Consider the following 15,238-nt stretch of genomic DNA (forward strand, 5'->3'; position numbering starts at 1 on the left):
TAAGAATAGATAGGTTTGATCTCTTTGCAGTCCATGGGACTCTCAAGAGTCTCCTCCAGCACCATAATTCAAAAGCATCAATTCTTCGGCGATCGGCCTTCTTTATGGTCCAGCTCTCACTTCCATTCCTCACTACTGGGAAAACCATAGCTTTAACTATACGGACCTTTGTTGGCAAGGTTGTCTTCGCTACTTGCACAAAGGTGAACTGAGCAGGTGCCACAAACTAGCTAGTCTTTGCAAGGGGGTTTATCGCGTTTGTTTATTGCATAACAACCACAGTTTCTCACTCCTGCCCGTTGCCGTAGGTGGACGAGAGAGGAGACCCAGAAAATGCTCTGCATAATAGCGCACAGCCCCGGCATTAAGGTGTTCATGAGCAGCAGCTCGGCTACCAACGAAAGATACTGGAGAGCCTTGCAGATCGATATGCTCGCCGAGGGATACGTCCGGTCCACCTGCCAGCTGCGAGCCAAATGGAAGCGCCTGAAGATTGACTTCTTCAACCAGGGCTTAAAGGCGGCCGACGGGGACGTGCGGGTGAGGCACCCGCCTCCCTTCTATAAAGAAGTGACCTCCATCTGGCTTGCAGCTGGGAAGCCCCCGTTCGGGGAACGGAAAAAGCCTGGTAAGTTTTTAAAGGGGGGAACCTGATTTGCAGGGTTCCCCCCCCTTTTTGCCAATTATTTTGTATTAATTTCCCAAATTTTTAACAAATTAATTCAAATTTAAAAGTTGACTATCCACCCCCCTTTCAAGATGTTTCTTTTCCATCCCCCTTTTGCTGCTCATAATGAAGTACCGTATTTTTTCCTTTATAAGACTCACTTTTTCCCTCCTAAAAAGTAAGGGGAAATGTGTGTGCGTTTTATGGAGCGAATGCAGGCTGCGCAGCTATCCCGGAAGCCAGAACAGCAAGAGGGATTCCTGCTTTCGCTGCGCAGCGATCCCTCTTGCTGTTCTGGCTTCTGAGATTCAGAATATTTTTTTTCTTGTTTTCCTCCTGCAAAAACTAGGTGCGTCTTGTGGTCTGGTGCGTCTTATAGAGCGAAAAATACGGTACTTTCTATTTCTAATACTTTCCCTTGTTTTCTGTTTCCATCGACTGTGCTTGTTTGATTCCTGCTTAGACTTTTATCTATCTTCCCAGTTAATCAAGTAACCTTCTTTTATCCTTCCATATAAATCATTAATCTTAATTTTAAATCATATTCCCTCCAGTGCAACATTCACCACGTCCCTATGCGTTCGCAACATTATAATTAATAATTCTAATTACAGTGGAACCTCGGTTGTCGAACGTAATCCGTTCCGGAAGACCGTTTGACTTCCAAAACCTTCGACAACCAAGTCCTCTAACCCAAACAAACCTTGATCTCATCCATATTCCTCATCCCAGTATTTTACCTTTTTGTCCTCTGTTGGAATCTGTAAAAGGTTGATTTGGCTTGTTCACTGATTTGACGTTCCACTCATGCTGGATTCTCTCTCAATTTCAGTGGTGGATGTGTGGGAGACGGACAATGAAAGCAATTCCACAAATGGGGAGCCGCCGTTCAGAAGGCCCTGTCACTGGGCAGCGCCAGCCGGGCAGCAGACAGAAGCAGCTCCACCAGCAAGGCCTCCCTTACCAACTGTAGGCTCTGAGATCAGTGATACACAGAGAGTCGCTCCTTTGGGTACTTGTGTCCCAAAATACTTACTTGTTTTATTTAAGAATCTACAGGCCGAATAAAATGCCGAAACGGCAAAACTGACAGGAAAGCTCAGGAACAAAACCTTCAATAAAGAAAGGGGGAAATTTATGATTTATTTAGGGGACCACTGTAAGCAGATGAAAACATTATCAGGGTTTTGATAACACTTGTAATGTAGCAAATATCATGGATAACATGGAGAAGTGTAAAATATGGATTATGAAATAATATGCAGTAGAAAAGGTTGACAGGGTGTTGAACTAGAAAACCCTCAGGGTCCTTTCCATTTCCATAATTCTATGGTTCTACATTGAAATTGAAATACTTTATTGTCACTTGTACAACTTGTATACAGTGAGATTACACGAGCACCCCCCGCTCAGCTCTCTTAGTCTTAATTCCCCTCGTTTACCGACGCACACCCACCAAACCCAAAAGTCCGTTGCCCTGTTGTTATCTTTTCATTCAGCAGCCTAACAGCCCACGGATAGAAGCTGTTCTTTACCCTGTTGGCACGACTAATCCTGCTTCTATATGTTTTCCCTGAGGGCAGGAGATGAAGAAAATGCCGGCCAGGGTGTGAATCATCCATGAGAATTTTCTTCACTCTCCTGAGGCAACGTTCTTCCGCTATTTCATCCAGCGGATTCACGGGACAGCCCATAATATCTTGTGCTGTATTCACCACCCTCTGTAGGCACTTCCTATCAGATGATGTCAAACCAGCGTACCACACCATGATGCAGTATGAAGGGACACTTTCTGAGATCATCAGATGTTGATTGACATTGTTCTTTCGCAATATTCTGAGGAGATGGAGTCTCTGTTGTTATCTCTTTGATAATCATAAGAGTAATCGATCATTGAAATTCTACTCGATGATGATCCAAAGCAGATTCCAATGTCCAATTAGCAGAGTAAAAACTTGCAGGATTCCCAAAAATAGACCAGAGGCAATTATATTTCATCCAGCAGTGCTTTACTGCTCCTGAAGGCCAACGAGCATAATGGTCACAAATCCCAATACATTCAGGATTGGCGCTGTCCACAAGAAACCCAGTTGTACCAGACTTAAACTTACAATAACTTATAATAAAACTAAACCTTAACACTAAGCATACTTAGTGTTCCACACCAGAAGGAAAAGAGATAGAAAGAGAAAGTGTACAACCCTTCTGGCCCTACTTTCATAGCCAGCATGACCCATAGCTGTCAATGTTTCCCTTTCCTAAAGGGAAATTCCCTTATTCCAAATAGGATTCCTTGCAAGAAAAGGGAAAAGTTAGGAATCGACGAGATCAGAGATTTATTGAAGAATGGGAAAAATTCTCAGAATATATGCATAATTTAAGTGAAAAACAAATAACGCTTGTAACGTTTAGCGAAGCTTTGTAAAAAAGAAAGTTAAAATTATGGACTGAAAGCAGATTTAATTTAAGAAGTAGATAAGAACTAAGAAATGTGTGGAAAATTGAGAAGGGAAGGAGTACCAGCCAAGTTGAGGGAAGTCAAATATGAGAGAATGGTTTTATAAATTGTTTGAATTGCATTAATTTGTCTTATTTGTAAACTGAATAAAAATTATATTTAAAAAAGGGGGGGGGGGAGTTGACAGCTATGGCATGACCTTGACTGAAAGAGATAACAGACCCAGTGTAAGCCAGCTGTACTCGGCTTCTCTGAAGGAATAACCCAAACATTGTGAAGTTTCTTTCACACAGAGAATCTTCCAGAACCCCCTTGTATGAATTAGAACAGGAAAGATCTCTGCACATCAGATCGCTACTTTCTGCACCAAGAAATACAAACTGACATAATCTTCACGTGTTCTCTTTTATTTCAGGAGGGGATGTCTGGGAGACAGACAACGAAACCAAAGCACACCCAGTGTTTGGGGAAGGCAATAAGTGTCCCGACACAGAGGACGACACGTGGAATCAGGATGGAACGAAGAAGCAGGAGGGAAGTAAAAACAGTGAGCGGAGTCACGAGCCCCTTTCGTGCCCAGACGGCAACTTATGTGAAATTGCAGCGCAGTTAAGAGCCCAAAGCAACCTTCGGAGAGATGGAAGGAAAGAGTGCCCTGCGTGTGGGAAAAGGTTTGCTTGTAAATCAGCACATTGTTACCCATACGGAAAACCTCTGACAGGGAGCCAACAAAGAGAACAGGCAATTTGCAGATTAGAGAACAAACGACACACAGAGACTTCTGAAGGTTGCTTCTGTCTAGATCAGCAGTTCCTCAACCTGTGGGTCCCCAGATGTTGTTGGACTACAACTCCCATCATCCCTGAGCTCTGGCCTTGCTAGCTAGGGGTGATGGGAGTTGTAGTCCAACAACATCTGGGGACCCACAGGTTGAGAACTGCTGGTCTAGATGAAGCAGTTGGCTTGTAACTCCCCCTTCACTCGCCCTCTGTGTCAGTCCCCTCCTTCTGTCCACGGCGAGCTCCAAGGGACCCTCTCAGTTAGGGTTGCCATATGTCCTCTTTTTCCAGGACATGTCCTCTTTTTTCAGATCTGGTTGCCATTTTCCCTCTTTTTCCAGGATTAAAATTTCTGTCTGGGCGGATTTTTAAAAATTTGGCAAAATGTCCAGCAGGGGAGGGGAGGGTTGGTTTTTTGGGGGTTTTTTGAACTCAAGAAAAATTGTCTAGTGCGTCAGGCTCAGATCTAAGGCACCTGGCTAAGCTAATCTGCAGCAGAGAATCACAACAGAGCAACACCTTAAACTAACTATATCCTGTATAAATCCCTTCTTTTGTGGCTGAACTGAAAGGATGCTGGCTCAGCTACAAGATCTTTGAGAAGGAGTCTGGGAGGGCAGGAGGTCACATCCCCCTGCCCGTAAGGAGAGTCCATAAAGGTAAAGAGGGACCCCTGACCATTAGGTCCAGTTGTGGCCGACTCTGGGGTTGCGGCGCTCAACTCGCTTTATTGGCCAAAGGAGCCGGCGTACAGCTTCCGTGTCATGTGGCCAGCATGACTAAGCCGCTTCTGGCGAACCAGAGCAGAGCACAGAAATGCCGTTTACCTTCCCGCCGGAGCGGTACCTATTTATCTACTTGCACTTTGACATGCTTTTGAACAGCTATGTGGGCAGGAGCAGGGACCAAGCAATGGGACCTCACCCCGTCGCGGGGATTCGTACCGCCGACCTTCTGATTGGCAAGTCCTAGGCTCTATGGTTTAACCCACAGCACCACCCGCGAGAGTCCATATGTACGTGTTAAACAGCTTAATAAATTGTTCTGTGCACAGTTGGCTTCCTGCAGCCAATCAGAAGCCGCACTTTGGTTTTCGAACGTTTTGGAAGTCAAACTTCCGGAACGGATTCCGTTCGACTTCCAATGTACAACTGTATATATTATGTGGTTTTATATTTTGAACTTGTTCTCTGAACCGCCCTGAGACCTCTGGGTTTTGGGCGGTATATAAATTCAATTAACAACAACAACTGTACTCCTGAAACCAGCTAGTTTTCTTAGGGAGAGAGAGAGAGCTTTTCCTGCTGCCTTGCTGTATACAATGCCTCACTCTTGCATGTTGCCGTAGGTGGACCAGAGATGAGACCCAAAAGATGCTCTCCATAATAGCTCAGAGCGCCGGCACCAAGGTGTTCATGAGCAGTAGCACGGCTACCAACGAGAAGTACTGGAAGTCCCTGCAGGAGAGCCTGCATGCCCTGGGATACTCGAGATCCACCTGCCAGCTCCGTGCAAAGTGGAAGCGCCTGAAAATCGACTTTTTCAATCGGGGAATCAAGGCAGCCTGTGGACAAATTCGGGTCAAGCATCCGCCCGCCTTCTACAAGGAATTAACTGCGATCTGGATCGCGGCAGGGAAGCCGCCTTTTGGGGAACGCAGAAAGCCTGGTAGGTTTTTTTTTAAGGAAAATCCTTACTATCTGCAGGATATTCTGTTTCTAGGTGTGGTGTCCCCCCCCCCCCCATATTTCTCCCTTGTTTTATTATATTTCTATTGATTTTTACATGTAATTTCCAAAAATCATATAATATATTTTCTTATCTTATACGATGTATTGGACTTCCATCAACCACATCTGAAGATTTTTCAATCTTTATCAATCATAGAATCATAGAGTTGGAAGAGACCACAAGGGCCATCGAGTCCAACCCCCTGCCAAGCAGGAAACACCATCAGAGCACTCCTGACATATGGTTGTCAAGCCTCTGCTTAAAGACCTCCAAAGAAGGAGACTCCACCACACTCCTTGGCAGCAAATTCCACTGTCGAACAGCTCTTACTGTCAGGAAGTTCTTCCTAATGTTTAGCTGGAGTCTTCTTTCTTGTAGTTTGGATCCATTGCTCCGTGTCCGCTTCTCTGGAGCAGCAGAAAACAACCTTTCTCCCTCCTCTAGGTGACATCCTTTTATATATTTGAACATGGCTATCATATCACCCCTTAACCTCCTCTTCTCCAGGCTAAACATGCCCAGCTCCCTTAGCCGATCCTCATAAGGCATCGTTTCCAGGCCTTTGACCATTTTGGTTGCCCTCCTCTGGACACGTTCCAGTTTGTCAGTGTCCTTCTTGAACTGTGGTGCCCAGAACTGGACACAGTACTCCAGGTGAGGTCTGACCAGAGCAGAATACAGTGGCACTATTACTTCCCTTGATCTAGATGCTATACTCCTATTGATGCAGCCCAGAATTGCATTGGCTTTTTTAGCTGCCGCGTCACACTGTTTCTAGGTGTGGTGTTTCCCCCCCCATATTTCTCTCTTGTTTTATTATATTTTTATTGATTTTTACATATAATTTCCAAAAATCATATAACATATTTTCTTATCTTATACAATGTATTGGACTTCCATCAACCACATCTGAAGATTTTTCAATCTTTATCACTTAATCTACATTTCATTAATTTCCTTATTACTTTTAATAATCCTTAACTAATAATTCTCTTAATAATCTTCTCTGCAATATTTTGCATAGTCCTACTTAAAGTGCTTCTTGCAGTCCTACTAGCGTAATCTGTTTATTACAATTGCTTTTCAAATAGTTGAAGTATTTATTCCAGTCCTCTGAGAATCTCTGGTCCAGCAGGTTTCGAATCCTTCCTGTCATCTTGTCTAATTCTGCATAGTCCATTAATTTCATCTGCCATTCTTCTTTCGTCGGTAGTTCTTCATGTTTCCATTTCTGTGCCAATAATACTCTTGCTGCCATTGTTGTATATAAAAACAATTTACTATCCTGTCTGTTAATATCCTCCCCTACAATGCCAAGTAAAAATGCTTCTGGTTTTTTTAATAAATGTATATTTCAACATCTTTTTCATCTCATTGTATATCATTTCCCAGAAGCTTTTCACTTTCTTACATTCCCACCACATGTAATAAAATGATCCTTCTTTTTCTTTACATTTCCAACATTTATTACTTGTTTTGTACATTTCAGCTAATTTCACTGGTGTAATATACCATCTGTACATCGTTTTCATCACATTTTCTTTCAAGGCATTGCATGCTGTAAATTTTAATCCTTCTTTCCACAGTTTTCCCCAGTCTTTTAACTGTATGTTATACCCAAAATCCTTGGCCCAATGTAGTTTTCTCCCATATTTCTCATTCCAGCATTCCGCCTTCCCCTCCCCCCCCAAGCCTATAATCTCCTACAAGACTACAGAACTTTAGTTGTGGTTCATGCATTGCAGGGGGTTGGTCTAGATGACCCTTGGGGTCCCTTCCAGGTCCAATTCTATGATTCTCACGATCCAGGTGGCTTATCTAGGGCAGCCTTCGCCAGTCTGGGGTCGATTGGAGTTGTAGTTCAATAGATACAACAATACTGAAATACAATGTGCGACCGGTAAGTTTGGTGAATAGTCACAGAAATCGGACAGCGAATAATAATCGAACATACAATCAGCATCGGAAACCCATGAAATGCTCGCAGTTGTGTACAGAGATGAAACTGTAACTCAAAAGGCAGCGTATGAGTGGTTTAAGCCTTTCCGTGAAGGGCGGCAAACCATCGAAGATGACCCACCGTCTGGCAGACTGTCGACGAGCAGAATGAATCATAGAATCATAGAGTTGGAAGAGACCACAAGGGCCATCGAGTCCAACCCCCTGCCAAGCAGGAAACACCATCAGAGCACTCCTGACATATGGTTGTCAAGCCTCTGCTTAAAGACCTCCAAAGAAGGAGACTCCACCACACTCCTTGGCAGCAAATTCCACTGTCGAACAGCTCTTACTGTCAGGAAGTTCTTCCTAATGTTTAGGTGGAATCTTCTTTCTTGTAGTTTGGATCCATTGCTCCGTGTCCGCTTCTCTGGAGCAGCAGAAAACAACCTTTCTCCCTCCTCTATGTGACATCCTTTTATATATTTGAACATGCCTATCATATCACCCCTTAACCTCCTCTTCTCCAGGCTAAACATGCCCAGCTCCCTTAGCCGTTCCTCATAAGGCATCGTTTCCAGGCCTTTGACCATTTTGGTTGCCCTCCTCTTTACACGTTCCAGTTTGTCTGTGTCCTTCTTGAACTTTGGTGCCCAGAACTGGACACAGTACTCCAGGTGGCAGAAAATGTTGACGGAGTTTGTGAGTTATTGATATGGGATTGGCGTTTGTCCATTTGAATGACGGCGGAAGAATTGCATATTCCGTGTGAAACCGTTGCTGAGGTTACTGAGTTGTCCCACCCTCCATATTCTCCCGATCTGGCCCTACCAGATTTCTTTCTTTTTCCAAAACTGAAATCTGCACTGAAAGGGCACAGATTTTCCAACATTTCACGTACCCAAGCTGCTGTGACGAGGGCACTGAAAGCAGCACAAAAAGAAGGCTTCTCCAGAAGTTTCCAGCGGTTCTATGAACGTTGTCAACGGTGCATTGTATCAAAGGGGGTCTACTTTGAAGGCCTGTAAGCTATGTATGTTTGAACATTTCTCGCTGTCTGATTTCTATAACAACATTGAGGAAAGCCAGATAGCAAAGGAGATGTAGAAAGGCCATCAACTGCTCCATGCGAAGATCTATCTATACCAGGTATGGGGAAGCTTTAGCCCACCAAGAGCATAGAATCATAGAATCATAGAGTTGGAAGAGACCACAAGGGCCATCGAGTCCAACCCCCTGCCGAACAGGAAGTATTTCCCTGGTTTCCAGAAACCAGTATTCAGAAAGCCTTAAGGCCTCCAACCGTGTTTCCACTCATTTCGGTTTCTCTCTCGATTTCAGTGGTGGATGTGTGCGAGACGGACAACGAAAGCAATTCCACAAATGGGGAGCTACTCCCAATAAGGCCCTGCGACAGGCCAGCGACCACTAAGCAGCAGCCCAGAGAGGCACCAGCCACCAGGCTTCCCCTGCGGATCGTGGGACCCGAGGTGGTTGATACCGGCGGAGTCGCTCCTTTAGGTAAGCCAGTCCCAAGCCATATTTATTTGTGCGTTTTGCTTAAATGTTTGCAGGCTGCGCTTTTGTGTAAAATGCCGTCCGGCATAATGCAATCTAAAAAGACAGTGCTGTGGTAACAACAATAAAAGCATCAAACACACCAGTAGAAGTGGTAGTCTGCAATTATTCTGGAATTCCCACTGTTCTGTTACGGTACGATACGATAATCTTTATTGTCATTGTCCCATACAGAACAAAGAAATTGAAAAAAATCTACATCAGACATTCAAAAACCAACAAGCCTTCTATCCCAGCTTTTCCAGCCTGGTTAGCCCCCTAAAAACTCTGATACCCCATAATTAAATACAATATACTCCCACAGAGACTTACCTTGCACTGCTATAAAACCAAAACCGCATTTGGATAGAAACTGTTTCTCAGGTAGCTAGTCCTAGTCTTTATAACCCTGTACCTTCTTCCAAAAGGCCGAAGCTGAAAGAGATCATTTCTGGGGTGCGCACTATCCTGCGCTATCTCTGCAGCTTTCTTATGGCACCTGGAAGCATAGATTTGATCCAAGGTGAGAAGAGTGCGCCCAGTTATTCTCTCCGCAGTCTTTACAACCCTGGGCAGCATTGTTTTTTTCCCTGGCCGTGTTCTTACGTTTCCTACTCACTTTTTTGGTCTTTCGTGGAATAACAAACTGGTTTGATGCTGCTGCTGCTGCTGTTGTAAATTTTTATTGAATTTTCAAAAGTTTAACCTATGTACTTCCATACATAGAAGATTTGTATTTTCCCAACTTCCCATGGTATTTTAATCCCCGCCCCTTCTGCTGCACAGTACCTTCTGTTTCTTTACAACCAGTGTGCCCTGGCACCCTGGGGTGCCTTGAAGGATGGTCAGGGGTGCCTTGGGTAACACCCGCCCCTTCCTTCCTTCCTTCCTTCCTTCCTTCCTTCCTTCCTTCCTTCCTTCCTTCCTTCCCTCCCTTCCTTCCTTCCTTCCTTCCTTTCCTTCCTTCCTTCCTTCCTCCCTTCCCTTCCCTTCCCTTCCCTTCCCTTTCCTTCCTTCCTTCCTTCCTTCCTTCCCTTCCTTCCTTTCCTTCCTTCCTTCCCTTCCTTCCTTCCTTCCTTACTTTCCTTCCTTCCTTCCTTCCTCCCTTCCCTTCCCTTCCCTTCCCTTCCCTTCCCTTCCCTTCCTTCCTTCCTTCCTTCCTTCCTTCCTTCCTTCCTTCCCTTCCTTCCTTCCTTCCTTCCTTCCCTCCTTCCTTCCTTCCTTCCTTCCTTCCCTTCCTTCCTTCCTTCCTTTCCTTCCTTCCTTCCTTCCTTCCTTCCTTCCTTCCTTCCTTCCTTCCCTTCCTTCCTTCCCTTCCTTCCTTCCTTCCTTACTTTCCTTCCTTCCTTCCTTCCTTCCTTCCTCCCTTCCCTTCCCTTCCCTTCCTTCCTTCCTTCCTTCCTTCCCTTCCTTCCTTACTTTCCTTCCTTCCTTCCTTCCTTCCTTCCTTTCCTTCCTTCCCTTCCTTCCTTCCTTCCTTCCCTCCTTCCTTCCCTCCTTCCTTCCTTCCTTCCTTCCTTTCCTTCCTTCCTTTCCTTCCTTCCTTCCTTCCTTCCTTCCTTCCTTCCTTCCCTTTCCTTCCTTCCTTCCTTCCTTCCTTCCTTCCTTCCTTTCCTTCCTTCCTTCCTCCCTCCCTCCCTGCCTCCCTCCCTTCCTTCCTTCCTTCCTTCCCTCTTCTGATGCCCTCTTGTGTTTCTGCCTCCCAAAGGCTTGCACAGCTGTTTGTGGCAGCAGCCCTGGCTACAAGCTCCACAGGCAAATGATGCCTCTGGATCTGGCCAGGAGGTGCTGGGTGCCAGGAGCTGAGGCAGCCTCAGAGTAAGCAAGCAAGTGAACAAGGGCACACAGCTCCCAGCCAGCCCTTGCTGTTGGGGATGGACAGACAGGTGTGGGACCGGGCAGGCAGGCAGGTGCTTTGCTAGCCTTACTTGCGCTTGCTGTGTGTAATGCCTGCCTGGGAGCAGAGTGCCCAGTGCCAGAGGGGAGCCTTTCCACCACGCAGGCCTGGCGGTGCCCACTGTTGCTGCCACTACTGCTGCCTCCCAAGGTGAGTAAGGTGCTGGCCTCATACTCACCTTTGGCCAGTCTCCGTTGGGCCACTAAGGCTGGGGGCATCTTCTTCCCAGGCCGCTGGGGGGGGGGGGTGACATGAGGAGACACCTCTCTTTGGAGCGGGGGGGCAGCCCAGAGACCAGGAGTGGTGGCAGCAGCTGCCCAGAGGACTCCCAAGGAGAGGGGAGAATAATAATAATAATAATAATAATAAAATTTTATTTATACCCCGCCCTTCCCGGTTCAAAAACCAGGCTCAGGGCGGCTAACAACAAATTTAAAACACCTTAAAACACCTAATTATAAAAGCAGCATAAAATACAGTATAAAAACATGAATAACAATAAAAATAAAAAAATCAATTAGATAATCCCCAGGGCTAAAAAGGTAAAGGTACCCCTGCCCGTATGGGCCAGTCTTGACAGACTCTAGGGTTGTGCGCCCATCTCACTTAAGAGGCCGGGGGCCAGCGCTGTCCGAAGACACTTCCAGGTCACGTGGCCAGCGTGACATCGCTGCTCTGGCGAGCCAGAGCCGCACACGGAAACGCCGTTTACCTTCCCGCTAGTAAGCGGTCCCTATTTATCTACTTGCACCCAGGGGTGCTTTCGAACTGCTAGGTTGGCAGGCGCTGGGACCGAACAGCGGGAGCGCACCCCGCCGCGGGGATTCGAACCGCCGACCTTTCGATCGGCAAGCCCTAGGCGCTGAGGCTTTAACCCACAGCACCACCCGCGTCCCAATCCCCAGGGCTAGCTGGCTGAATTGGTCCTACTTGGGCCTGCGAGGAGGCCAGGGGAGAATTAGCTGTGGGGTCTCAGAGCGGGTGGCTGAGGGAACAATACCCAAGGGAGGGTGTTTGAAAAGGGGTGAGGGGCTGCCGGCAAGGGGGGACATAACTGGGTTTCTGAGCCCCACGGGGTGCCGCGGAAAGAAAAGGTTGACTACCTCTGTCTTGCACCACTACATCAAAACTCTGTTCTCCAGTTCCTTCTGTTGCTCATGTTTCAAATCCTGCTCACGAGTTCATCAAACTATAACATTTCCTTAAATAGCCCTTTAATGTCCATCTGAATTTGTTAAACCCATATTTATATTGCGACGTTGCTTTGATATGCCCCATAGGAAGCGGTAGATAAATAGATAATCGCAGCAAACACGTTTGTCTCCTCTCTCTTTCAGGAGGGGATGCTTGGGAGACGGACAACGAATGCCAAGCCCATCCGGTGTACGAGGACTGCGCTAGCTGCCCACACACGGAAGAGGATGACTGGGATCAAGATGAAACGAAGAAGCGGGAGGGAACCAGAAGCAACGAGAGTTCTGCTCATGTGTGTGGCAACTTCTCCGGAAGCGCAGGCCGCTCGCGAGACCAAACACCGCAAAACGCGGAGGAAGGGGAAGAGTTTCCTGCCTGCTGGAAAAGGTGGTTTGCAAGTACAACTGGTTGATATCCATACAGAAACCCAGATCCGGGGAGGGGAAAATGTGTCTGGAGTGTGGAAAGAGCTTTGGGTCAAGGCAACCCACTTTCCTCCAGGAATCTGTTTCCAAAAGGCTCTTATAGAAATTTTGGGGTTAGGATGTGCTCGAGCGTTGTCGCCTCTCAGATAAGAAGAAGAAGAGTTTGGATTTGATATCCCGCCTTTCACTCCCTTTAAGGAGTCTCAAAGCGGCTCACATTCTCCTTTCCCTTCCTCCCCCACAACAAACACTCTGTGAGTTGAGTGGGGCTGAGAGAAGTGTGACTGGCCCAAGGTCACCCAGCAGCTGCAGGTGGAGGAGCGGGGAAGTGAACCCGGTTCACCAGATTACGAGTCTCTCGCTCTTAACCACTATTCCACACTGGCTCTGATAAAGCTGCTCATTGTTGGGCAGGGGGTGGGGTTTACAAAACAATAATAATCGAGGAAGCATAGGCAAAAAGAAAATCCCCTCCATATTTACTAAATACACCCAAGACTAAAACAACGTGAATGTCCCCCTTTGCAATGCATGCAGAAATCCGCCTGTGTTTCTGCATGTGGGATTCTATGACCCTCCACTGCGATTCCATTTAGGAACTGCTTTTATCTCAAAGGTAATTTCATAATAAAGGAACATCAATATTGGCCCAGCGCTCTCACAAACACCCACAAACCCTGTTTGTACCCTACGCTATGCAAGTCTTGGGATAATAATAATAATAATAATAATAATAATAATTTATTATTTGTACCCCGCCCATCTGGCTGGGTTTCCCCAGCCATTCTGGGGGGCTTCCAACAAAGATGAAAAATACACTAAAATGTCACATATTAAAAACTTCCCTGAACAGGGCTGCCTTCAGATGTCTTCTGAATGTCAGGTAGTTGTTTATCGCTTTGACATCTGATGGGAGGGCGTTCCACAGGGCGGGCGCCACTACCGAGAAGGCCCTCTGCCTGGTTCCCTGTTACTTGGCCTCTCGCAGTGAGGGAACCGCCAGAAGGCCCTCGGAGCTGGACCTCAGTGTCCGGGCAGAACGATGGGGGTGGAGACGCTCCTTCAGGTATGCTGGACCGAGGCCGTTTAGGGCTTTAAAGGTCAGCACCAACACTTTGAATTGTGCTCGGAAACGTACTGGGATGAACAAATGCCTGGTTTTAAACAGGAACACAGGTCGCTCTCATAACCGTTGGTTGATCTTGGTACTGTGCACACCGGAGGGGAGGGCAGATATGTGGCCCTGCAAGTATTATTGAACTTATTGGCCATGGCAGGTGAGACTGAGGAGAACTGGAGTCCAACCTCAGTGGGAGGGAAATAGGTTAGCCATCCCTGCTCAACACTGACTGGCTGTAGCCCTCCAAAGTTTGAGAATAGGCACCACCCCGTGTGGGATGCCCTCCCATCAGATGTCAAGGAGATAAAGGACTTCACAAGTTTTAGAAGGCATCTGAAGGCAGCCTTCTACAGGGAGTTTTTTAAATGTTTGGTATTTTATTGTGGCTGGGGCAACCCAGCCAGATGGGCAGGATATAAATAATATGTATTAATAACAATCATCATCCTACATTATGTGTTTCCCCAGCCACTCTGGGCAGCTCCCAACAGAATATTAAAAACACGATAAAACATCAAACATTAAAAACTTCCATAAACAGGGCAGCCTTCAGATGCCTTCTAAAAGTTAGATACTGTATTTTTCGCTCTATAGGACGCACTTTTTCCCCTTCAAAAATGAAGGGGAAATGTGTGTGCGTCCTATGGAGCGAAGAATCCATAGCCCCGCGACCCTCTCCCGGCTGGAGAGGTGACGCGCGGCTATGGCAGGAGCCTCTCCGCTGCGCGCCTTTCCGCTTCTCCCCGACCTGCTCTTTGGGGCTGGTGGTGGGCTTCCCCCCGCCAGCCCCAAAGAGCAGGTGGAAAGGAACCTGAAGCTTGGAGAGCGAGAGGGGTCCGTGCCCACCGACCCCTCTCACTCTCCAGGCTTCCAAGTTAGCCGCCTGAAGGCGACTGGACGCACCTTAAACGGCACCTTGTTTTAGAGGGGGAAAACCAAAGGGGCAAAATTCTCCCCCTCTCTGCGCAACGCCTCCTGCCGCTTCGCTGAAGGGGCGCTGGGCAGAGAGGGGGAGAAATTTTTTTTCTTGTTTTCCCCCCTCTAAAGCAAGGTGCGTCCTATTGTCCGGTGTGTCCTATAGAGCGAAAAATACAGTAGTTTATTTCCTTGACATCTGATGGGAGGGCGTTCCACAGGGTGGGCGTATTAGTAGTATTTTTAGTACTCGTATTATTTGAAGTAGGATCTCTCCCAGCCCTATTTAGTGAGGAGGGATATAGCCTAACAACAACAACAACAACAACAAACAAACAAACAAACAAACAACAACAACAACCCTGTTCATCTGACTGGCATAATAATAAAATGTCAAACATTCCTGATACAGGGCTGACTTTAGATGTCCTGTAAAAGTTGTTGTTGAGGAGGAGGAGGAGGAGAAGAAGAAATAATAATAATAAATAATAATAATAATAATAATAATAATAAGAATTTATTTATTTATTTATTTATTTATACATACCCTACATATC

General features: G+C 46.4%; 1 protein-coding gene across 1 annotated transcript in view; it reads left to right on the forward strand.

Annotated features, from left to right (window-relative positions):
* LOC310670113 (uncharacterized protein) overlaps positions 1–15,238 on the forward strand; it is a 46,440-nt gene that overhangs the window by 19,558 nt on the left and 11,644 nt on the right. The window contains exons 9-14 of the mRNA XM_083424771.1: positions 309–628; positions 1,500–1,679; positions 3,541–3,796; positions 5,253–5,572; positions 8,915–9,094; positions 12,365–12,608. Coding sequence (XP_083280897.1) covers positions 309–628; positions 1,500–1,679; positions 3,541–3,796; positions 5,253–5,572; positions 8,915–9,094; positions 12,365–12,608 — 1,500 coding nt within the window. The remainder of the gene's footprint in view (positions 1–308; positions 629–1,499; positions 1,680–3,540; positions 3,797–5,252; positions 5,573–8,914; positions 9,095–12,364; positions 12,609–15,238) is intronic.

This window comes from Podarcis tiliguerta (genome assembly GCF_965153285.1).
Source record: "Podarcis tiliguerta genome assembly, chromosome: 2".
NCBI classification, from domain to species: Eukaryota; Metazoa; Chordata; class Lepidosauria; order Squamata; family Lacertidae; genus Podarcis; species Podarcis tiliguerta.